Below are 23,695 nucleotides of genomic sequence, written 5' to 3'. Positions count from 1 at the left end.
AGGGAAAGAAATGTCCAATTAAACGCTGAACATTTTACTTGGATTATTCTATCTTTCCAAGATAGTAGTTCATACAATATTTTCTGTAGAAATTTATTCAAGAAGTGAAATAATTTGTACTGATAGGGGACATATCTAAGAATTCATCCTTTATATGCTATGATTACCCCAATTCAGGGGACTTGTCAAGTCTAGAAAGTCCAAATTGCCTCCCCTGATTCTAGAAAGCTCAGTTTGAAATGCGATTGATCCCAAAATGCAGGAAGTTTTGAATAAACTCTTCCAAATGAAATTCTAAACCATTAGAAAAAATAAATGGTCTAGAATGGGCAAATAGCACCAGGCCCCATACATACAAAAAAAGGAATGTCACATATAAAAGTCTATACTGGAAACTGCTATTCAGGGCTTGTCTATGCAGGATAGTCTCCTGCACACTGAGCTGGAGAAAACAAGCTTTTTACCTATTGTAAGCCATGCTCCAGCAATGAGGTCCAGGGTTCAGGTTCTAGGAGTTCCTCCTAACAAGCTCAGATAACACTGGCTTGAGCATTCAAGTGGAAATCTGGAAAAACTACTTTTTTTTCGGGGGTTATATCTTATGATTGCGTCAAGGTTGATTGTGTAGTTTTACTAATAGGCTAGACTGTGGATTTATATAAGATGGTTTGGATAGAGATGATTCTGTCTCACACAGGGGGTTGGACTGGATGGCCATTGGAAGGCCCTTCCCGCTCTACTTATCTATGATTCTATGAAATTACACCATGGGCCTGTTTGAGGTGAACATATTTTCCTCATTTACAAGTAGTTTGTCCCAGGGGTCACTAAAATAGAATTTTGTTAAAGAGAAACACAATTAAACAAGTATGTTTTGTAAAGCATGAGTAATCATTTAACAGGAGGTGAAGTTACCTCCCACCCTTTTTCTGTCCTAGTTCAGAAGAGTCCAGATTTTAGTCAGGTTGATCACTTGCATTTGCATGTGCTCAACAGCTTCCAGGCCCCTGTTGTCCATCCCAGCTGAAGCAGCCATGGTCCTGGTGCTGGGAAGGAAGGCCTTCAATGCAATCCGTTAGTAAAAGTTATTCTGCAGTTGTTGTGCTTCCATTGTCATTGCCAAGGTTGTTCTTCCCTTAAATGGATGGCTCCATTCAATTCCTGATGGGCCATTCTATACAGATGCCTGAAAAAATCTATATTTCACTCCCCCATAGTCCGAAGTAGAAGTTAACCTATTCAATCCTAGTATGTAGCAGCATAGAGAAAGATGGGGAAACTGAGGCATGCACAAAACATACCTACATTCACTTTGATAAGTGAGGAGTCCTTACATAATAATAGTGTGCTATAGTCACAGCCAACTGGCTCTTATCCAGTCTTACTCATTATCTCTGTATGGCAGGCATTTCCTCTGCATTAAACATACAACACAGTGAGCACACATCTAGGTCTAAACCCACTGTAAGGTGGCATGCACTGCAGATATTTCTTTCAGCAGTATGGGGAGCATATGTCAGAAGTCAGCTAGAAATTAAAGCAGTTTTGCTTGGCATTTTTGGTCCAACTCATAAATTCTCATGATTCCATCTCATGATTCCATTCTCATCCCATGATCCATTACTTTCCAGCTGCTGGTGCCATTTTCACACTTTTCCCAACAAGTAAGAAAAAAAACCCAGTAGTCTATCCCCCAATGCTGGCCATTGCAAATATACAGCAGCTTGCAGTGCCTTTGGCGTCTTGCTGCCATATGGCTTCAGCTGTTCTGGCCACTGACTGTGCTGCTGAGCAGGTTTTGCAGTTCTGTCAGCAATGCCAGCTGTTCTGCAGCTTCAGACATAAGTAAGTGATGAGGATCAGAAGGACATGATAGTGCAGGTGAAGAAGGAGGAGGAGGATGTAGAGCAGCTGCTTCTGGAGGATGTTTTCTTGCATCAGCTTTGCTCTACGCTCCTAGACTCATTAAGCAAATGCAACATGACTAACATCACCTGTTGAGCTTCAGCATGACAAAGGGCACTTTTTTGAAGATCTGCACAGAGTTTGCCCCCTCTATAGCATCAAGACACCAAAATGCAATTTACTTGCACCACTCAAAAGACGTAGCCAGGGGCACATGGAAACTTGTGGCTCCTGATATCTACCAATCAACACTTAATCTGTTCGGTGAAGGCCTACTAACTATTGAGGTTGGTGAGGTGAAGGTGGGTGATGCTGTCCAGAAGTGAAGCTGTCATCACTAACTAAGACTTACTTATCCTTGGGGAACTGTTGACAGCTTTTGCCCCTAAGTTCACACATAGAAAGGGGTATTTCTGCATTGTATTTCAAAGTCTGGTAGAGCATCAAGGCTGATTGACTAGCTAAAAACAGAGGAGAGTGAACCAGGAGGTGGTCTGATGCTAGGATTTTTAGGACCTCATGCTGTTTGTCTTGAAAAGAAAAAAGGTAATTTTGTTCTGTCAACCATCACTTTGGACATTAATGGCGCTGACATTCCCTGTTATGCTGGGAGACTCTGCTAATTCTTTGCTACCCTGACAGATGAAGCCTTTCAGTGGACAGCTGGACTATAGCAAAGAATTGTTAACTATTGCCCAAGCAGCTACAAGATGACAGTGGGGAGACTGAAGGGGAAACAACTGTGTCTCATGAGTATGCTAGAGCTTGCTATCAATACCTGTCTTGAATTCCAACTGTATGCTGTGTATTGTACAACATCTGTGAATGCAAGAATCCCTCACCAGGGAGATGGAGGTTAAGAGACTTTTAAGGCAGCATAATGCCAACTCTGAAAAGACAGTCTTCAGGGGCACGTGGTCAGATGCTTAATTTGAGAGAAAATATATATATTTTTTAATTTTAGTGAACATATGCTTTGCATTATGTTTTGTGAAACTTTTCATAGATTTTTTTTAGAAATACAGGTGTGGGGACCACACTGTCATAGTAGTCAGGTTTTGTTTAACTTTTTCTTACATTTAATTTACAAAGTTTCCTCTTAGAGAACTTATTTGTAATACAAAGTTTGTGTGGTCTTCACTGAAAATTTCCTGGATTCAATTTTATTGAGAAAAAATTGTGACATTTGAATAAAACTCTTTTGTTGTTTATAAAAAAAACAAAGGTACAGGTATGTGGATTCACAAGTATAGCAAGAAAAGAAAGCCAAACCTTCAGATAGGGCAATACAAATAGCACAGTTTGAAATGTCAGTTCATGTAGCCTTGAGCATTTCAGCTAGCAACAAGATGTTGCTGTAAGTGGCTTCCACTTAGTCATCATGGGGGGATGGATGCAATGGCAGGAATCGTACTTTTGAGTTGAACAGTGGGGAGGAGCCAGGAACTGAAGCCTTTGATGCCCTTTAGGGAAGAGCTGTGATTCACGGTATAAGAATATTTTGGAGTTGGCAGGATCGAAGGAAAGTAGGACTAGAAAGGGCCTCTGGAGGTCATGTGGCCCAACCCCCTGCCCAAGGCAGGATCATCCCTATCCAAACCATCTGATACACATCCCTATCTAACCTATTGCTAAAACTATACAGATGACCCTGTTGCACAACCATCCTAACTTGTTATAGGTAAGGCAGGTGGCTAATGTCCTGCTGTGTTAAAATACTCTTAAGAGATCCAAATAGGGCCATGCCTCTCACTAAAGAGGCAGGCAAAGCCTCCTGCAGACCATCCCAGTCTGGTCATGGGGAAAAATTTGTTCCTGATCCCAGATATGGCAATCAGTCTGACCCAGAGCAGAGAGGCAAGACCCTCCAAACAGGAATCTCAGGGTCCCAGCAGTAGCACCGGCACATCCCGGTAACAATCCCAGCCTTGACTGCAGCCAACACCCATTGCTTCTGAGGAAGGGGCAGGGGGGAAGGAAAACAAAAAATGAAACAAAACGGGAAAAAAAGACCCTGACGCATGTAGCAATAGGAGGGGGAAAATATTCCCAGCTTTGTGTGGCAACCAGAAAAGCCCAGAAGCATGGGAAATACCTATAGTACAGCAGGTATAGCTACTTATCTGCCCTCCTCTTGAACACTGGAGCTGGAGCTGCTTAAAACTGTTGTGTTGTGCTAAGGAAGGAGGAGCTTGGCTGAGTTGGGAGCGTGTCTATTCATCATTTCCATAAGCAGCTTCTGCCCTTCCCTATCCTTTTCCATTGTCTTCTGAGTTATGCAAGGCTGTACCTGACCAGCTCTCTCATCATGGATAGACCTTTCCTTGCCAGCTCCTTAGCTGCTTCTCATTACTTCTCTTTCCTAACCCTGAAAAACCACCTTAATAACTGCCTCTCTTAGCCCAGCTTCTAGAAGTTCACCAAATATTTGCTCTGATGGGTTTTTTAATTTTTCTCTTCAGATAAGTAGATATTGTGCAGTTTCTAATTGGGTTTTTTTCCAAATGTGTGGTCCACTCAGATGCAGATCTTGGAGAAGGCAAGAAAATAAATTATTGCCTTTTTCCCACTTTCATGACATCAAATGGACTTTTCCCCTTGATTCTGACATGTCAGCCGCGGACCTTTTACCATCTCCAGAATCTCCCAAGACTGGGAGGCCATTTTCCATCTTTTTTCCCCATGTACCTTGAGAACCTGGTGCTGTGATCCCTCTCCATATAGCCATGGTAAATGGCAGATCATAATAGACTGTTGCTCTGGAGGGTTTTGCACTGTGTTGTTGTTTTGCATGTCATAAGATTGCAGTGCCAAGCAGGGATTTCAAGGGCATGGCATTAGGACAGGCTTGTTGCCTGTCCTGGGACAGGCAACAAGGCAGCTCTGAAATGATAGCACATTTCCTGCCCTTACAATTCCATTTTGCTACACTGTGAAGACATGGAGGTTTTAATTACTGTTCTGCACATGGGGTGCTTGTGATTTTGGTGCCTTACTATCTCTGTGTATTTGCACTTGCATCAATTATAACTTTTGTGTGGAAAGAAAATCCCTGAAATACTATTCTTTGAAAATGCATGCAGAACACTTTGTATTCCATTCTATGATGGAATAGTTTGAAATGTGCTTCATAAATGGTTTAGTTCCTAGCTTGCAATGCCCTCAGTTCCTACAAGGTCCATTCCTTTTTGTAGTAAAGTTTTCTTTTTGAGTTGGTGCATCAAAGGGAGAACAAGAGCCAGGAGTGGGAGCTGGGAAAGTTCAAAGGGGTTTGCAGGGTGTGTTCTTGAAGTAGTGAGTTATTAAATTCCCAGTAACTGATGCAATGTTGTTGTTAGCTGGACCCTGAGCTCAGTCACCCATTCTGAGCATACAGAGAAGGCATTTGTTCACAAAACAAGAAACACAAATCTGTGAAAAAGAAAGAGGTCGTCAGTGGCTAGCTGGGCTGTGACCCAGCCACACAGAAACAGACCTGTATTGCCCAGTAAGATTATGATTTTAAAGCAATTCCCCTCTGGTGTCATTTTGACCATGCAGGAGTGGGAGATGGTAGAATGCCAAAAGGCACCTCAATCCATGCAAAACAAAGACCTGCTATATAGCACAGCATGTTATACTAGCTGTTTCTAAAGATAAATCCTTAGCACTGAGCTATCCTCTGCAGGGCTGGCAGGGCAGGTGTCCGCATGCCTAGGAAGTTGGTTGATCACAGGGCTCGAACGCTGGGTATCCACATTCACTTCAAGATGTTCTCAGTCCTCTAGTAGCCTCCTTGGTCTCTTGCATGATAAAGAGGTCCTGGCTTTCAGTTGGCTCCATCTTGGTCACAGAGTCACTAGTCATTGGCTGTCTCAACGTTTATCACAAACAGTGCCTGTAAGAATATCCTGTACGGCTCCTCATAATATTGACAGGTGGCATGACAATTGCCAAGAGCCTAGTTTGATCCTTTGAGATTCTGTTACAATAAGCCAGATCCTTGTTTTTAACCAGACATTGCATCCTTGTTGTGACCTATATCAGCCATCTCTTTCATGATGGCCTCAAAATGTCTGTCTGCGTTGGGGTGCTTTATGAGGACTTATGAGCCTTCATCTCACCATGGAGGCAAAGAGGATGCAGAAAGTATATACAATATTTCAACAGAGCAATACCACCTATATTTAGGGCTGCGTGAAATGGCTATGTTTTGTTTTGGTTTCGGATTCGGCTGTTTTGGAGGACAGTGATTCGTTTTGGTGTTTTGGATCACTGTTCTGTTTCAATTCGGCCAAATCTGTTTCAGAGTTTTAACGCTGTTTCAGCGCTGGTTCGGAGATTTGGATCAGCTAGGGAGAGGCAGGCACAGCTGGGCGGCTGCAGGCTCTCCCATGATTCCTCCAGCTGTGCCTGCCTCTCCTCAGGTGGGGGGAACCGCAGGAGAAGCCCCCATGGCTGCCCTGCCCGGCCCCAACCCCCGCCCTGCCCCAGCCTCCTTGCATGTTAAAAAGAGGGCTGTGGGTCTGTGCCGGCCTATTCCCAGGGGGCGCCTCCAAAACTTTCCAAAACATCCGACACATTTCCAAAACATGTTGGATGGTTTCATTTTGGAGATGTTTCAGATTCAGTGTTTTGGGTGCTGAAACAGATCAAAACACCTCTAAAACGAAACAGCTGCCGAAATTTAGCACAGCTCTATATATTGAATCCAGGAGCAACAGATCCCAGCTACCTGCCAAAATGTATACAAGGAGGTTAAATCCAGTTGCTTGGGCCCCAGAGCAATAGCAAGTATACAGACCAGTCAATCATGCCTGGGTGCAAAGTAGTGTAGATGGCATGCAATACGCGTGCACCCACACATGTATTAGTATATCTCAATACACACTGCATTTGTTGCCACTTCAAACAGGAGTATAGAATATGCACTGTTTCCTCAGCTAACACTTACTAAGAATTATGTTGTGTAATCGTAGGACATTTGAGTAAGCAGCAGCCAAACATAGTATGGGCTAAAGCCTGCTGTGTAGACAAGCCTTATGAGACGTTATTAAGCTGTGGCCCAATTTCACTACAGCTCTTGTCTTAGAGGAAGGACTAGACCGCAATGCTCTTCCCTCCACAAAGATACAACAGCTGACTGCTGGAGTGAGGCTTGAAATAGCTGGTCCTGCTTCTCTGACACAGAAGGGGAATTACACTAGTGGGTATATTTTAAAGAAGTGTTGTGTTTTTAGGTTCTGTGTTGTTTTGTTTTGCTGTTGGAAGAAATTTTGAGGGTCATGTAGTCCAGCCCTTTCGCAGATGCAGGATTTGCTAAACCATCCTGAATAGAAGCATCTGTCCAGCCTCTTCTTGAAAAGACAAGATTCCATAACTTTCTTAAGCAGCTTGTGACTTTATGTGAGGGCATGGGTTTCATTACTGCTCAGAGAGAGGGGATTTGGACACCTGCCAAGCTGTCTTTTTCTTTTTCCCTGCAGTTTCCTGTCTGAGGATTCACTACACCTAACCTTACTTAGCTTGTGAAATCAAAGGAGAGCACAGCCCAAGGTGGTATGCTATCAGGCAATGGTATGGCTGCAGGCTAGACTTTAGAAGACTATAAAAAAAAACTGTGTATACACAGGACAGCACCTGCTAGCTAAATGGAAATTGGGTCATATCCCAGGCACAAGTGTTCCTTCATTGCAAAGGGAAGATGGGGTTGGAAGCACTGCTGTTTAGTCTTATGTAGAGTTTGATGGAGGAGAGAGAACCACTGCAACCAGATCACTGTGCTGAGCCATCTTGTGACAGAAACTGCATGCAGAATCAACACTGAGCACCACGCTAAATCACAAATTTCCCTTGACGAGGCTTCATTTGTACAAAAATGTGAATTTACACTGAGGTAAAATGTTTCTGGACTGTCTCCACTTCCCTATTTTTATTTTTAGATGGGGAAAATGGGAAGCCAATAGTATTTTACTGGAAAGATATATGTTTGTTTGGCTGCTTTCTATAAAAAAGTTGATTTTTTTTCCCCCCCTTAAACAGAAAAATTAGACATTTGACATTAAAATTGGCATTAAAATTGTCAAAAAAATTCCAGGGGAGAAAAAAAGCTTGCCTCCCAGTTGGATGACTATGACCACAAACTTTCAGGTCCTGGTCTAATTTCAAAAGCCAGTGCCTCAAGTCAGACAACTACTCTGAACTCCTGTGAATCTATGTAAACTACCTGCACCTTTCCTGGGGAATATTATTGTGCTGAGAGCTCTGGGATATTGGGCTGCTTAGTTAGGACTGTAACTACAAGTGTGGGCTCTTAACATTAGACAAAAAACAAAAAATAACCTGTATTTTTATGCAATGAAACAAAATGCATGAGAGAGAGAGATTTTATATACTCAAAAGAGCAGAGATCCAAAAAATACATTACCTATAAAGCAAAATACAGCTACCAGAGCAGTATCCCGCTCGTAGAAGTTCATGGTCTTGTTTTTTAGAATAGCAGTGATGTTTTCAGCTTCAGGTTCACAGTTGGCCTCAGTTAAGTCAAGCACATTGTGAACTGCTGGGTTTCTGGGAGTCCTGCAGTGCAGGTTGTTGGCATTTTCAAGCAGCCTGGTTGAAGAATTCCTGTAGCTCCTTAAGAAGGCGGCCAAGTCACAGAGTTGGCATGTGCAGGTCCACTGATTCTCATCTAAGTTCAGAAGAATTAGCTGAGTGAGTGGAGAAAAGGTGTCCGGAATAAGTGCCATCCTGTTTCGGGAAAGATCCAGTTCTTGCAGCTGAGGTAAACCTTGGAAAGCATTTTTCTGTATGTTACTTATGAAATTATTAGATAAATCCAGACTCCTGAGGTTGTTGAGATGGTTATTTCCAAAGCTCTCCTCTGTAAGATTAGTGATTTGATTCCCATTCAGCTGCAGTCTGATAAGACCTGTCATATTTTTGAACCAGGTCCCATAAATGGTGCTTAAAGCATTGTTGCTTAGCACCAGCACTTGCAGCTTTTGAAGTTCACTGAAGGTGTTATCAGTGATAGAAGAGCTTGATAGTTGGTTCTGATCTAGCAGTAAAGTCCTCAGATCTTTAAGCCCATTAAAAGCATCTTCTTTAATGTCTGTAATTCTGTTGCTACTTAGTCTTAGTACGGTTAGGTTGAACAGGACAGACAAGTTGAAGCTTTCTATTGAAGTGATTTTACCATCAGTGACAATCAAAGCTTTTGTGGTTATGGGAACAGCTGTAAAAGGAAAAAATAGCACTATGATGTACAGGAATACATATGCTGGCTATCGGTCATTATCTGCCTGTTCCTGTTTTACTTATAACAAGTACACAGGGTCAGTCTGAAGGAAATACTTCATATTTTATTAATTTGGATGCTTAAAATCCACTATAGGTGTTCCTTTCATAAAATTATAATAGAAGGCCAAGGACTACACATCCCACTGCAACAAATCCATAAATATTTATGTATATAATGTATTGCAGGATTTAGAGAGAATCGTTCAGCCTGCTCGCCTCTCCACAAATTTGGCAGGGAAAGTTGGACTTTTCAGGCTGGTTGGCTGATTAGCAGCTCCAGTCTGCCATGGACCAGGGTAGCCAGTGCCTCATGGGAAATGTATTGCCCGCAGTTACACTCACTTTGATTCCTGCTCCACCCAAACTTTAAAACCGACTGCCTGGGGGGGACAGCAGCATTTCTATTCAGGCAGCGCTGAGGGAGTCAATTGATTTCATGGCTCATTACAATCTACCTGGTTCCTGCTAATCTCTCTTCATTCCATAGGTTAATGACCCTTTGTCCTTGTTAATGGTTTTAATGTTCCATTATTCCAATTATCCTTTTTTCTACCATTTTGCAGTCTGTTAGCCATTCCTGGTAATGTCACTTTTCTGTTTCACAGCCCTACAGACTGTTTTCAGTTCAAGCTAAAAACCTTAACTCAGGTGTGGTAATGTTAACTCAGATATAGAAATGGAAAGTATTGGAGACATTATTAAAGTGCTTGAGATTTTGTTTTATGAAAAGGCATAAGACATACATTTAACCACAAAGATTACTGGACTAATGAAACAGTATATTTTGACTTTTTTTTTGCCTTGCTGTGCTTTTTTTATCCAGTTTCGCAAATTAGTCAATATTCCAGTAAACTGATATTTGTTTTTCCTGTGATCTAATACTGAATCATAGAGCTCTGGGTCCCTAACTTCTTAGCAAAGCTTCTAGTTTCTCTTTGACTGGAGAACAGTGTATATCATGCTACGTGTGATGCTGCAGCAGACCTCCTGTACTCCCCTTTTCAAAATCCTGGATTCACCCATGCTTATAGTAGTGGAGTTTTAGCAAGCCTCAATAATGGCATCACTGCATGAGAATATTGGGCTGCTCTCCAACAATCAGCTTTTGAAGCTGCAAATAGCTTAACACCAACCCCGTTGCCTTCCACCTGGGAACCCACTGATGCTCAAAGCATTGGCACACTGTGCCCACAGCAACAGAATATATCAATTAGCCATATTATTCTGCATACGTATAATTTTCCACTATGTTTCAAGGTGCAGGTATGGGATAGTGCAGCAATCTAGACATGGCAAAGGAGGTAATTGTAACGAGGTTCCTTCATCAGAGAGAGAAAGTACAGATGGAAAAGTGCATTTGGCCCCAATCACTGCCTGAGCAGCCTGGAATCGAATCACACTTCCAAGAAGCACACCTTGTAGGGGTCACAGTCACTCTGGCAGGCCAAAGGAAGTTTGCCACACTTTCAGCTGTTTCCCACCCTGCCCCATCACAATCTCTATCTTGCCTGGATAAAATGGGAGCTTTCATGCAAGCCTCCAAATCAACTTGTATGATTTGGGGGCAAGCCCCCAAATACCAGCTTGTATGTATCCACAGCATACATACAAGCTGGGGAGCTCCCCCCTTGTGAGCACAGAGGTGGACAGGGATCTTGGAGTCATTATTGACTCCAAAATGAACATGAGCCGCCAATGCCAGACCGCAGCCAGCAAAGCCAACTGTACCTTGTCGTGCATCCAAAGATGCTTCTCAAGCCAGTCCAGAGAGGTGATACTCCCCCTCTACGCGACATTGGTCCGGCCTCAATTGGAGTACTGCATCCAGTTCTGGGCACCGCACTTTAAGAAGGACGTGGCCTGCCTTGAGAGGGTTCAGAGGAGGGCAACCTGCTTGGTTGGAGGGCAACAGGGAAGACCCTATGAGGAGAGGCTGAGGGACCTGAACCTGTTCAGCCTCAGCAAATGGAAGCTGAGAGGAGATTTGGTGGCTGCCTACAAACTTGTTAGGGGAGATCAGCAGCAAATAGGAAGGGCCCTATTCCCCCCAGCAGCACCTGGGGTGATGAGGAACAATGGCCAGAAGCTGCTGGAGAGTAGGTTCAGGTTAGAGATTAGGAGGCACTATTTCACTGTTAGGGTGGCTAGGATCTGGAATCAACTTCCTAGGAAAGTGGTCCTCGCTCCTACCTGTCTGGGGTCATGTGATCCCAGCGTGTGCTCCGGCCAGTGGCGGGGGGTCAGACTAGATGATCTATTTAGGTCCCTTCTGACCCCTAATTACTATGAAACTATGAAACTAAGTGCTGGTTTATTCATGTAAGCATGCATCAGAATATTGGATTTCTTTCTGTACTCTGACATGACATATTTGTTTGAGAAACCGAAAACCATCTGTTCCACTAGATGTCAAAGTTAATGCATTGCTTATTATTATCATTGTGGTTGTTATTTTGGGGATGAAATTTTCATTGCTTGTGAAAGTGAGAAGCGAACAGCACTTAGAGCAAGGCAGGGTGCAGGAAAGCACTGTGTAAGTCTGCCACATGCAGCTCTGCCAATGTGCCGTGTTTTGACCAGCAGCCCTCCCCCTCTCCGCTACTCTGAAAAAGAGCCTCTCCTGGGTAGAGACTGGCTTTTGAGCTACAGAACCAACTTACAAACATTAATGTGTATCTGCCCTCCTAGCTCATTTGTTTGTTTCCCCCCTTTTCAATATGAATTCTCTGCCAGAGGCTAAAAGTAATAAACATGATGGAGGTCTTTTCCCTGTTTGCACTGGGGATTTTCACATGGGACTCATTAATGCTGGTGAGCACAGACCCCTAACGTACATGTGTTGCTTTTAATAAACTCCTCTCCATGATAAAAGGTAACTACGCTCTTGACTTCAAAATATGTTCAGTGCAATTGCAGTAATTACTTGAGGGTGAGTTATAACGCTATCTTCTGGATAAAAGGTGATAAAAGGTGAAATAACTATGAATTAATGCAGCACATCTCCAACACCTGCCGGTTATGACAGTTTTATAATGGGGAGAGGAGGAGTCCCAGGAGTTATCTCATCTCATTTAGCAGTAACAAATTTGGTAAATGAAAGCCCCCTCTAAGATTATAAAAAGGCAGTGAAAGGAGAACTTTAGGTGTTGTTTTTGTGGCCTGTTCTCATTTCTGCATTAAGGAAAATATTTCTGGTAGTATTACTATAGCAGCTAGAGTCCCACTGTGCTCAGTGCTGCACATAAAGTTCTGTACAATATGTCACACACGTGGTTGCTTGGAAACATAGCTGTTGCTAGAGGTGGCAATTCAGGGAAACCTGGCTTCCAGTCTTTACTGCCAAGGATATTTCTGTTTTCTAACCTGTGATGTGGCAGCAGGGACTGCATCCTGACCTACCCACTCCAAAAGAGTTCCCTCCTCATTGCAGGGAACGCAGAACCATATCCCCTGCCCCCTTGCCTGTTCTCCTTTTAGATCCATGAATCCTGCCCTCTTGATGGCACAATGGCCCAGCTGTAATGGGACAGGGGGAGGGTTGCAGAGTGCCCCCACCCTGACTCTTCTATGGCCCGGTGGTTAGGGGACTCTCCTGAAAGGTGGAAGATGTATAGTTGAATCCCTTCAAGCTGAGCAAGACCTGAAATCCTTGTTTCCCACAGTCTGGGCAAGCATGCTAAACACTAGGCTTTTATTTAAAAAAAAAAGGTGATGCACCATCACTGCCACATAAAATGCCTTCTGGATACTCTGGATCTTGAGATGATGTGGATGGATATTCAGCTTTGAGTTAAGTGCCCAGGCTCTGAAGAGGGGCAGGAATTTGGGACACAGACAGAAGTTACATTTGTTGTGTGATTGGCCCCTTGAAAGCATGCTACAGCTGTGCCCTGACAGAAGTGCATGGCTGCAGAGCACTTTAAAAGTGCCTGATCACTTGACAATCTGAACACTCCAAAGCAGAGCGCCTCCATTGACATCTGCCAGCATGAGCCAGGAACAGGGCTTGACTGATACAACCCCCAATGCTGCCTTCAGAATGGGAGGGGGAGAAGGAACGGGAGGGACTTCTGCCTGGGATTTGCCCAGCCTGCGCTGGGACAAACCCCAGATTTGAGCTCCCTCCCCTCTCACCCCCTCTCCCATTCTGAAGACAGCACCGAAGCTGGGGGGGAGGGGTAGGCTGGGCTATGGAAGAGTAGCTGCAGACACACACCTGCTCCAAACTGGAGCTCAATCCCTCCAGCCCCCCAGACCCAACAGCAAATGTCTCTTACAGCAAATGGGGTAATGCTGTAACTCATGGCGTGTCCTGTGAAGTGCCATGACTTACAGCAGGGAGCTGCACATCTGTCAGTGTGCATAGAGACATCTCTGTATCTGTTATTTCCTACTGGCTAACTCTAGGCTAATGCAGTGCCTCCTGTGTTCTGGATTGCCCTTTGGAGGCACATAACTCTCTCAACAAGGTGCCTAACCATGTTAATCAGAACTGTCCTCTTGTGACAAGATCCTGACTTGTAGGTGTAGCTGTACCAAAGTAGAAACTGCTACCAGCACAATCTGAATCTGGCCTTTTGAGAACTGTAGATGAAAAGTGCTTTAATGCAAAGTGTCATTATTTAGTTTGATATGGTCAGTAGTATTTCTAGCTTAAGGTAGCTGATGTCTTTCCATTTGTGAGCTGGTAGTAGGATAGATACTTTATGCTTGTAGTAATAAAGTATCTGTTACTATTCTTTAGCATGTAAGTCACATTCTATTTAAAGTTGTTAATAAGGCATCTTATTAAATTGTTGACTTAGGCAAGCAATGTGTAATAGATAGAGCCACGTATCTTGTTAGTATTTCCACAGCTCATTTAGTCCCAATAAAAAGAAACCGTTCTTTCAGAGTTATAATGCACTTTGATATTAATCTGTATCATTGGTACATCACTTAATCTTACTAATGCTGTGGAATTGCATGGCAGGGTTATGAGGCAATTGATAGCTCGATCAGCCAGTGGCTGGCTTGAACTTTGCACAAAATGTAGACAAAACTTATTAAAATGATCTATTTCTTTTTTTAAAGTGTTTTTGCTGCGTGAAATGACTCCAGTCTCAGTAACAAAGGTTTTCAATTACTTCTGAAGGCCTTAGAATAGTTTTAGTGAGGCCGCAAGGCAAAGAGAAATAAAACAATGTTATCACTCTTTAGTTAGCATGTGAAAGGTTTGCTCTGTAAAAGTTTACCTCTCAGCAATGGAGCCATGAAACTGCTAATACAGAGTATGGGATAAATATCAATTATTTTTAGTGTCATAGTTACCTAGCACGTGTGTTAATCCTTGACACAGAGTAACATCTTCCGAGCATATCATGCATGAAGAGGGGCATGATGTTATTAAGTGAATCACCATAACAACCAGAAGTAGTAACATACCTAGAAGAAAAATAAGAGCATGGATTTCATAGTATCAGCGTTTAATATTCAAGATTCAATTGCAAATATGCACAGGCAAATAACATATGTGATGTAGGATTTTAATTTTTTTGTGAGTGTGGTGCATTTATGGCTCAGCAATAACTATTGGGCAGTACTTATGACTGGAATTTTCCATTTCCATTGTTTTGTTTTGCTTTTTAAATAAACATACACTATGAATGAAAAAACTATGCATCTGTCAGATATTTAGGCACAGGCCCTACAAGAACCTCCAAATTAGAGAACACAACTTTGTGCTCACAGTTAACCTCATGCACACTCAGGTTATCTTCTCTCACAGATACAGTCTGTAACAAACTCCAACAAATGCTTATTGTACAGCATGTGATACTGGGCCCTGTTCACATGCTGTAGAATATGCATTTGTTTGAATTTGTTACAGAACTGAAAGCACAGATACTGTGATGATGGGCCTAGTATAAAAAGAGACAGCATAATTGCATACCAGTTTAATGTAATGCATAGGTCTAGATTCAAAGGAAAGCCCATGCATAACCTCACAATCAGGTTCTGGAGCATCCAGAGAAGAGCTCCGTTAGTGCTCTGGAGACAAATCAAAGAAGACAAGAGTCTTTGAGAAAACCCATTTCTGCTTCTACAACAGATTCCGTGTAGAGAGACAGGGTATTTGGAAGAACTTAACCTGTTCTACCTATGCAAAAAATTGAGTCAGGTGAAAAATATTTAATAAAGTTTTAATATTGAGTCTCCAATTTGTGAGAGCTGCATTAATATAACAAAACTACACTATCTCAGTGCTCTCACTACTAGCATTCAGTTGGAGCGTGTAACAGAAGTCTGTGATGGGAATACATTGTACAGTATATCTCACAGTATGTAAAACAGCAACCTCTTAGCATGGGATAGCTACAGCCTTTTTAATATTCTTCTTCTTCAGTCACTGATACTAATAAAATTGCTTTTTTCTCATATGGTACTTCTACTAAATTGGTATTAGTTCCCGAGCCTATGGCACTGATCACATTGTTCTTGATCAGTCATTATCCTTCTCATATTTTGCAGGAAAGACACAGCTATTTAAGCCCACACATTTTCTATTTTTTCATTATTTCAGCAAGGTTAAGGTTTAGAGACAAATCCTGAAACCTTGCTTACATGTGCTGAATTGCTGTGACTGCTCATGTGAGTTAGAGCTACACGGATTTACCCTAAAATTCTTAAAATATACAATTGTGTAAATGTCAGGTGACCATTTTTAAGGCAATTTTTGTTGAGAGACATTGAGAATATATATGAATCAAGGGAGGGAAAAAAGTTGCTGCCAATCCAAGTATTGATCAAGGAGCTGACCCCAAGCGCTTTCTGGCCAGGAGTTTAAAAAGTCATCTCCTGAGGTGTATATCTGATAAGATACACACTGGGAAGTCCTATAAGAATCATAAGTGCTTCACTTGATGTTTCTGTTAGAAGGTCATATTACAAGCTCAACTTGCAATTATTAGAGTACCTATAAGCATACTCATGACAATGGTAAGGAATATAGAAGAAAGAGGATTGGAGAGAATCCATTATCAGTCCTCCTTTTGTACAGTTTAAATGAGAAATATATTGGCATATATGGATGAGTTGGCTTATCTATATATTGTATCAACTTCCCTTGCCAAGTTTTTTTTTCTAATGTAGATATCCACATTTTAAAAACTAAAATTTCTTTTCTCAGCTGTTCCTCTATTTAAAGCACAAAATGTGCTTTTCCCCTCTCCTGTCCCCTCTCTCTTTGTTTTTACAGGGAAGACCAGAATTTTCTGAAGTAGTCACCAAGCTAGAAGAATGTCTTTGCAATATCGAGGTAAAGATATGACTTCCTGCCAACTGCAGTGCGAAAGCACCAAATAGCTGTGTGATATGTGATTGCAAGTTGGAGTGCAGCACAAGTGGAAGCAAACAGTTGTTTTGTAACAGAAACCAGAGTCTGTTGAGTGGATTTACCGACTTGTAAACTGACCCATTACATTGTAAGATGATATAGTAACAATAGCCTGTAGGTGTCATAAGAAGCAGATGCCTGAAGGCCGGCCCAACACAATAGACTGCCACGAACACTGGATATTGGGTCTCAGAAATGGTAACACTGCAGAGAGAGAGACAGTGCTGAGAGATAGGGACTATACTTTAATATAGTCTTTTGCAGAGTCATTTTTCCCCTTGATCAAACCAGGGGCTGCTTAGCTAGAAAGGATAATCAGCCTGGCATGAATCTTTGGGAAGGGAATTAAGAGAAAACATGCAAAGAAGAAAACAAAACTAACTTCCTGCCTGGCTTTGTGGCTAATAACCAGCTAGATCTATTAGCATTCAAACTGTTGAAGATAAGTGATTGAATAGAAAGTAAGCTTAATTCAGGATTTCAGTTCCTGGAATGATCTTTGCTGTTTGTGTGGATGTGAGAGTTGTAAAAACTCTCCTCTTCTTTTTAAATGTATTACTGTTCTTGAGCTTAAGGGTCACAGCAGACACCCATAATCTATTTCATTTCTTCATGGTCTGACTGCAGCAGGTTGCTTTATGTGTAGGTGGAAGCTTTTAAGTTTAAAAAAAAATGTGAAGCACTATATCACATGTAACCATGCTCTCTCATGGGAGACCTGACTTCTGTGATACATAGGCAGCAGCGCATGCAAGATGAAATCTGGGGCAGGAGCTTACATTCCAAAAAAAAAAAGGAGCTAGCGAGGGAGTTAGTCTTAAGCACCACCGTGTCCATGGCAAAGCCTTGTTTAGGCAGAGTTTTAAGGAGCAAAATCTATAGAGAATTGTTAAGTACAGCAGGCAACAAAGGATGACATTTGAGGTAATAAGATTTTTTTTTTTCTTTTTATTTTCCACTTCCTCTCTTCTCCTTCCCCCTCACTCAGCAAATCACCTTGGTTCATTCTGAATCCTTTAAATGCCTCCTAATACTTTGTAAGAGCATAAGACTAGAAAGGAGATCCTAGGTCACTGAGTCCAGACTTTTGCTGTCACAGGAAGTCAGGTCACAATCTTTATATTTACATGTACATATATTTCACTTGCTTACCCTGACACGCTGCAGCCCTGCCATTCTGGGTTGCTACGGAGAGATTCACAGATTAGAATGCCTGAAGGAACCAATATAATCATCTAGCATGACCTCCCATATAACACAGGCCAGAGAATTTCACCCAGTAATTCCTGCCGTGGAGGGAATTTATTCTTCTTTACTATATAAGTGAACATGATCAAACCCAATAACTCATAGTTGAACTAGAGCATGTCTTTTAGAAAGACATCCAATCTCAATTTAAGGACTCCAAGTGATGATGAATTTGCCACTTCTGTTGGCAAGTGGGATGCAGCTCTTTTCTCCTGCTGATTGAAGTCAGGAGGTTTCTTTTTTTTTTTCCAACCACAGATGTAAGGGAAAGATGGGGCACAAATATTAATGAGAAAGAGGGAAATAAAAATAATCCAGGACTGCAGCAGAAATCTTGGGCTCTTTCACATGTGCTCAGTCCTATGGACCCTCTAAATCTTGGAAAGGTTCATGAGGAAATATTAACAGTGCCCTTTTTAATGCAGCTGATGTCTCCAGCCTCCAGCAACAGCAGTGGCTCTCTCTCTCCTTCCTCTTCTTCGGACTGCCTTGTGGCACGAGGTGGCCCTGGCCGCAGTCATGTTGCAGCTTTACGTAGCCGCTTTGAGTTGGAATATGCCTTGAATGCAAGAGCTTATGCTGTTTGGTCACAAAGGTAAGTGTCTGTCATTTTTGGGTGGGTGAGATCTTGATCTGGGACAGCATTAGGAGAGTCTGTCCCAGGAGAGAGCCATCTCCTTCCTGACTTAAAAGCTTCCTAGAGCAGGGATTGTTCTTCTTGAATATTTTGATGGACCTAATATGTAGCGGGTGCTAACCTAACTGAATAATAGCAGTGTGCTTCATTGACCTATCACTAGCATTGCTGTTGTGGCAGGATTTGAAAAGCATTTCAGACTCCACTCTACTCATCCAGTCCCATCCCAACATGATGCATTTAAGGCAGGGGTGGGCAATTATTTTGGGAGGAGGGCCGGTTACTGAGTTTTGGCAAGCCATCAAGGGCCACATGACAGGCAGCAAGGGGCAGATAAAAATTAATTTTCTAAAAAATGTTAGGGGCCCTGCGGGCTGGATAAAATAACCTGTGGGCTGCATTTTGCCCACCCAATCTAAGGTGTTTCAAATGTTATGGATGCCATCTTGTTGTTTAGGCCCCAGTAGTGTAGACTTTTTTCTTCCCGGTATTGAAAAAACAAAGACAATGAGAACACCTGTAAGAGTGTTTAATCAAACTCCTGCACTGCCAAACTCCAAACATAGCAGCATAGTTTTATTGTGTGACAGTCCCCCACTGAGGCGGATTGGTACAAGTGCTCAGTTTGTAAGTGTAGCCTGGGTACACCCAGGGGGTGTGCCCTGTCGTCCAATGGAAGGGATGGTGGTCAGGCAGGGTGCTGGGAGAGGGGCCTGCCACCTGGGAGCGGTTCCCTGTCCTCTCTACAGAGCCAAGCCGAGACCAAGCACTTAACTATATACAAATTTATTGTTACAATAAATAAATATAAATAAGGAAGGTTAAATATTTACAGTAAAATTAACATGTGACACCATATATCAACATATAACACCACTTCTAGGGACTACAAAAGCATAAACCAGGTGACTCACAGCATATACAATACTTAATGCCTCCTGCACGAAACAGGGATTAACACATTGAAACAGGTAAGTCAAGGCATCAACACAATAAGCACATATGGGGATCAACTTAAATAACCCAGGTAAGTTGAGATAACAATACCATAAATAGTGCGCTCAGCACGTCCCGGGGAGTTCCCTGGAACCCATCCCCTTAATAGCCTTGGGATGTGGACACCTCCCCCCACAATGGAGGAGGGTGGAGGCTGCAGACCCTCCTCTCCCAAGCCCACCTCCCCTGCAGGGCCCGCTTCCCCAGCAACTCATGCACCTGCTCTGAAGCAGCCAAGGCTCATCCCCTGGTGGCCATTCCCACTAGGGCCTCTCTCCAGTGGTGCCTCCGGCTCCTCTCGATGGCCTGGTGCCCCGCCATCTGGGCACCCAGGGCACTCCCACAGGAGCTGAGCCCTTACTGGTTCCAGTTCCCCAGCCTCATACTGGGGGGTTTTCCCTTTCCCAGGCCCTGCTCTGGGCACCGGGGCTCTTTTAGTTTAATGCAGAGCCACACTGGAGGGCTCTGGTTATTCAGCCTAGAGCTGGTGCTAACTTAACCAGACTTGAGCTGCTCCCAGGGCTGGTTCTCCATGCACTGATCTGCACACTGTGTGGGGCCTGAGCAGCCTCAAGCTGCTCCCAGGGCCAGCTCTGTGTGCACCAATCTGCGCACCATCGAGGCTCAGGCGGGGTCCCGATAATGGTTGTCTCTGAAGCTCTTCTCTCCTTGCCATTCCCCATTGTGTCTCTCTCCCCCAGTGTGCTGAGCATGCTCCACTTTTATAGTGTTCAGGGGCTCCACCCCAAAGTTCCCCAGACCTGGCTGGGCGCAGTCTCGAACCAGGTCCAAACTACTCCTTGCCCCCTTTCTTGGGGGAAAAGGCATGGCCTTGCTTTTCCTGATTTGCTTCTGATTGGTGTGTGGCTCCACCAATCAGAATTGCAGAACCTCTAGCCAAGGACTCATCTGGAGCTCAAGAGGTAAGTCGGCTGCATAAGGTACCTGCCCAGTGCTTGACAGTGGACCAAGAGAAGCCAGTTATTATATAGTGTGGCATATTTTTACATTTAAAATGTGAAGGGAATAAAAGTTAAATAATTTTTTTGAATAGTGCAGATGAATGCAAGGGATGGTTCTGGCTGGAGACAGAGAAAGGCGGTAGATAGTGGACAAGTGCTGCAAAATTGATATAGTGAGAGACACTAAGTGATGCTGTTGCACAGTTGTACACATCTCTTTCTGAGTGTGATTGCTTCTCAGGCTGTGAGGAATGAGTGCATTGTGAGTTCTGGGAGGTTGCTTCTTTTTAGGGGACCTGTACCAACCCTGAGCTTGCATGAACCAAAGGACCAGTGATAGGTAACTTGGAAGCAGCAGCAGATTCATATACCTTTGTGCATTTTCAAGCCACTGAAGATAGCTATATTAGTACAGGTCATCCACGAGAAGCAGAATAGTAGGCTCTACAAGCCCTCATGCAGAGCCAGGGCTCTTCCAGTGACTCACCTTATTAGCAGAAATTAAAGCCCTGCATAAATCTGTGGAGAAAATTTTTTTGCTGACTTCTGGCAATTATGGCTTATTTACTCTGCCAGCATGAGAGAGAGGTGGGCATGATGTCCTTGTTAGAAGGAACTAGTGGAAAAAGAGACAGAAAGTTCATGCAGGAACAGGCAGATGGAGATACATTTTATGGAAGAGCATAAATCTCAGCATGATTTATTACTGTATACTCCTAAACTCTCTTCCCCTTCCCTTATCTGGAGTACGTAGCTTTTATCTTGAGCAATGTCTGAGCCCCATTTACTCACAGTGTCATTTTGCAAGTTCTGAAAATGGCATGACCTATTGCTAACAATACTAGGACTAGTATTTATATGTTTAATAAATGTGGATTTTCTGGATATAAAGCATGTCCCACTTCCTGTCCAGAAGTAAAGTATTGGGATAGCAGTAGGAAGGCTACAATATTAGGCAACATGATTGAGTAGATGTAGTTTATCATTTTATTTGCTAGTTCTGGACTCTGTTGATCATAGAATCATAGAAAATGAGGGTTGGGAGGGACCTCAGGAAGTCATCTCATCCAACCCCCTGCTTAAAGCAGAACCAGCCCCAACTAGTTCATGCCAGCCAAAGCTTTGTCTAGCCAAACCTTGAAAACCTCCAAGGATGGAGCTTCCACCACCTCTCTGGGTAACCTGCTCAAGTGTTTTACTAACCTCGTAGCGAGAAAATTCTTCCTAATATCTAACCTAAACTTCCCTTGCTGCAACCTGAGACCATTGCTCCTTGTTCTGTCATCTGCCACCACTGAGAACAGCCTAGCTCCATCCCCTCTTGAACCTCTCTTCAGGTAGTTAAAGGCTGCTATTAAATCCCCTCTCAGTCTTCTCTTCTCCAAACTAAATAAGCCCAGTTCCCGCAGCCTCTCCTCACAAGTCATGTCCCCAACCCCAAATCATTTTTGCTGCCCTCTGCTGGACTCTCTCCAATTTGTCCACATCCTTTCTATAGTGGGGGGTGCATAACTGGACACAGTACTCCAGATGTGGCCTCACCAGTGCTGAAGAGGGCAATAATCACTTCCCTTGACTTACTGGCAACACACCTACCAATGTAGCCCAGCATGCCGTTAGCCTTCCTGGCAACACGGTCACACTGCTGGCTCATATTCAGCTTATTGTCCACTGTAACCCCAGGTCCTTTTCAGCCCCCAGCCAGTCACCCCCAGCCTGTATGGATTGTTCTGTCCTAAGTGCAGGACTTTGCACTTGTCCTTGCTGAACCTCATGAGATTTCTTTTGGCCAGTCCTCCAGTTTATCTAGGTCACTCTGTTGCTGTTGTCATTATTTGATTTTGATCTAAAAGTGCAATGTGAGGTAAGGCATGAGGGCAAAAATTACTGGGTGACAATGGGGGTACTGCTATTAGGTACTGTGGCCAGAGATAAACTGTGACTTCTACTTCCACCACAAGATAGTAAGAAACCCCCATTAGGAGCCCATTTGTACTCTGGTCCACAATTTGTTGCATCTTGCCACCCATACAGCCCTAGAATTTGTAGCTGTGGGAATTTGTAGCTGCTATAAAATATACCTTAGCATCTCCTCCCTGGAGGAAGCAGGAAGCAGGGAGGGTTGTGCCTCAGAGTTGTATATCTATGTTACAAGGTCTTGTGGAAATGCTCCTGGGAGTAGGTCTGACCCTTTGTTCAGGGCTCTGCCTAGAGTCACCATCTTGTCCTAGAGACTAGAAATATTGGATTAAATTCTTTGCTCACTGAAGTAACAGCAACTCTCCCTGCCATGGAGCCAGGATGTCACCTACGAGGATGTAGAAGGATGTGCCATATTTGTAATGAGGAGGAAAAGGAAAAATGTAATGACCGACGGTGCTACTTTGTGTGTTCCATTTCTTCTGAAAAGGAAATCCATTTGCAATATTGTCTGTGGCTGTGTGAGATCTGTGTTCTCTATATTACTGTAACATTACAGTTCATATCTGAAGTAGTCTGGACTACCACTTGGGAGACCTGAGTTTGAGGGCAAATTTAACGATCTCCTGTCTCGATCTCATGGGAACTGAGAGCACTGCAGAAATGAAATGACACTTTTAATCTCTGCTAGGAGACAGATTTATGGTTTACTCTCTAGCACCACCCAGCCATCAAAAACTGTAATGGCAGAGAAAGGCCAGCACTTGTTCATCCTGCCCTCAGGGCTCCTCGGGGGAAGAGAAGGGCTGTTGATATAAAGGGTTAAAATACTAGCCTGGAATAAAGAAGCAAATAAAACACAGTTCTCTGTCGATGAATGGCTCAGATGGAGAGAGAATGTGCCCACACCTGCACACTCCTGTGCACACATCTTTAATATGGAAGGATGCTGAGGCCTTCCATATTAAAAATGTAAATCAAAGCAGAAATACTCATCTGGTGAAATAAAACATCTGATGTAAAATGCATTGCTGTTGCCAGATGCCATTCAAAAGGGAAGCAGAGATAGGGGTGAGGGTCAGGAGAAAGAGAGACAGACCCTGAGTTAGCTCTTCTACTAAAAAGGACCAGATTTTGCTGCTGAGTGTAATAGATTTGCATGAAAAGAATGAGAGAATGACATATTTAGGTTACTGTGTAGACACCCAGAAAGAGAGAGAGTGAAGCCGCTACTGCAACAGTTCCTCTTCTCATGTAATTTAATGTTCTCAGTATGACATCTGAGCTCGTTAGCTCCCTAAAATGGGTTCCTCTGTAACCCAAAGGGTTACTTAAATGGGCTTTTTTCCCCCTCAAATTCTCTGTAATACA

General features: G+C 43.2%; 1 protein-coding gene across 4 annotated transcripts in view; it reads left to right on the top strand.

The window, feature by feature from the left end:
• Window positions 1-23,695, top strand: part of TNNI3K (TNNI3 interacting kinase) — a 190,324-nt gene that overhangs the window by 137,789 nt on the left and 28,840 nt on the right. For all 4 annotated transcript variants that reach the window (XM_025201817.1, XM_025201815.1, XM_025201816.1 and 1 more), the window contains exons 22-23: window positions 16,424-16,483; window positions 18,235-18,404. In XM_025201817.1, the coding sequence (XP_025057602.1) occupies window positions 16,424-16,483; window positions 18,235-18,404 (230 nt within the window). The remainder of the gene's footprint in view (window positions 1-16,423; window positions 16,484-18,234; window positions 18,405-23,695) is intronic.

This window comes from Alligator sinensis, unplaced genomic scaffold (assembly GCF_000455745.1).
Source record: "Alligator sinensis unplaced genomic scaffold, ASM45574v1 scaffold853_1, whole genome shotgun sequence".
Classification (NCBI taxonomy): Eukaryota; Metazoa; Chordata; order Crocodylia; family Alligatoridae; genus Alligator; species Alligator sinensis.
The sequence above is the reverse complement of the archived record's forward strand: the minus strand, read 5'-3'. Positions and strand labels throughout refer to the sequence as shown.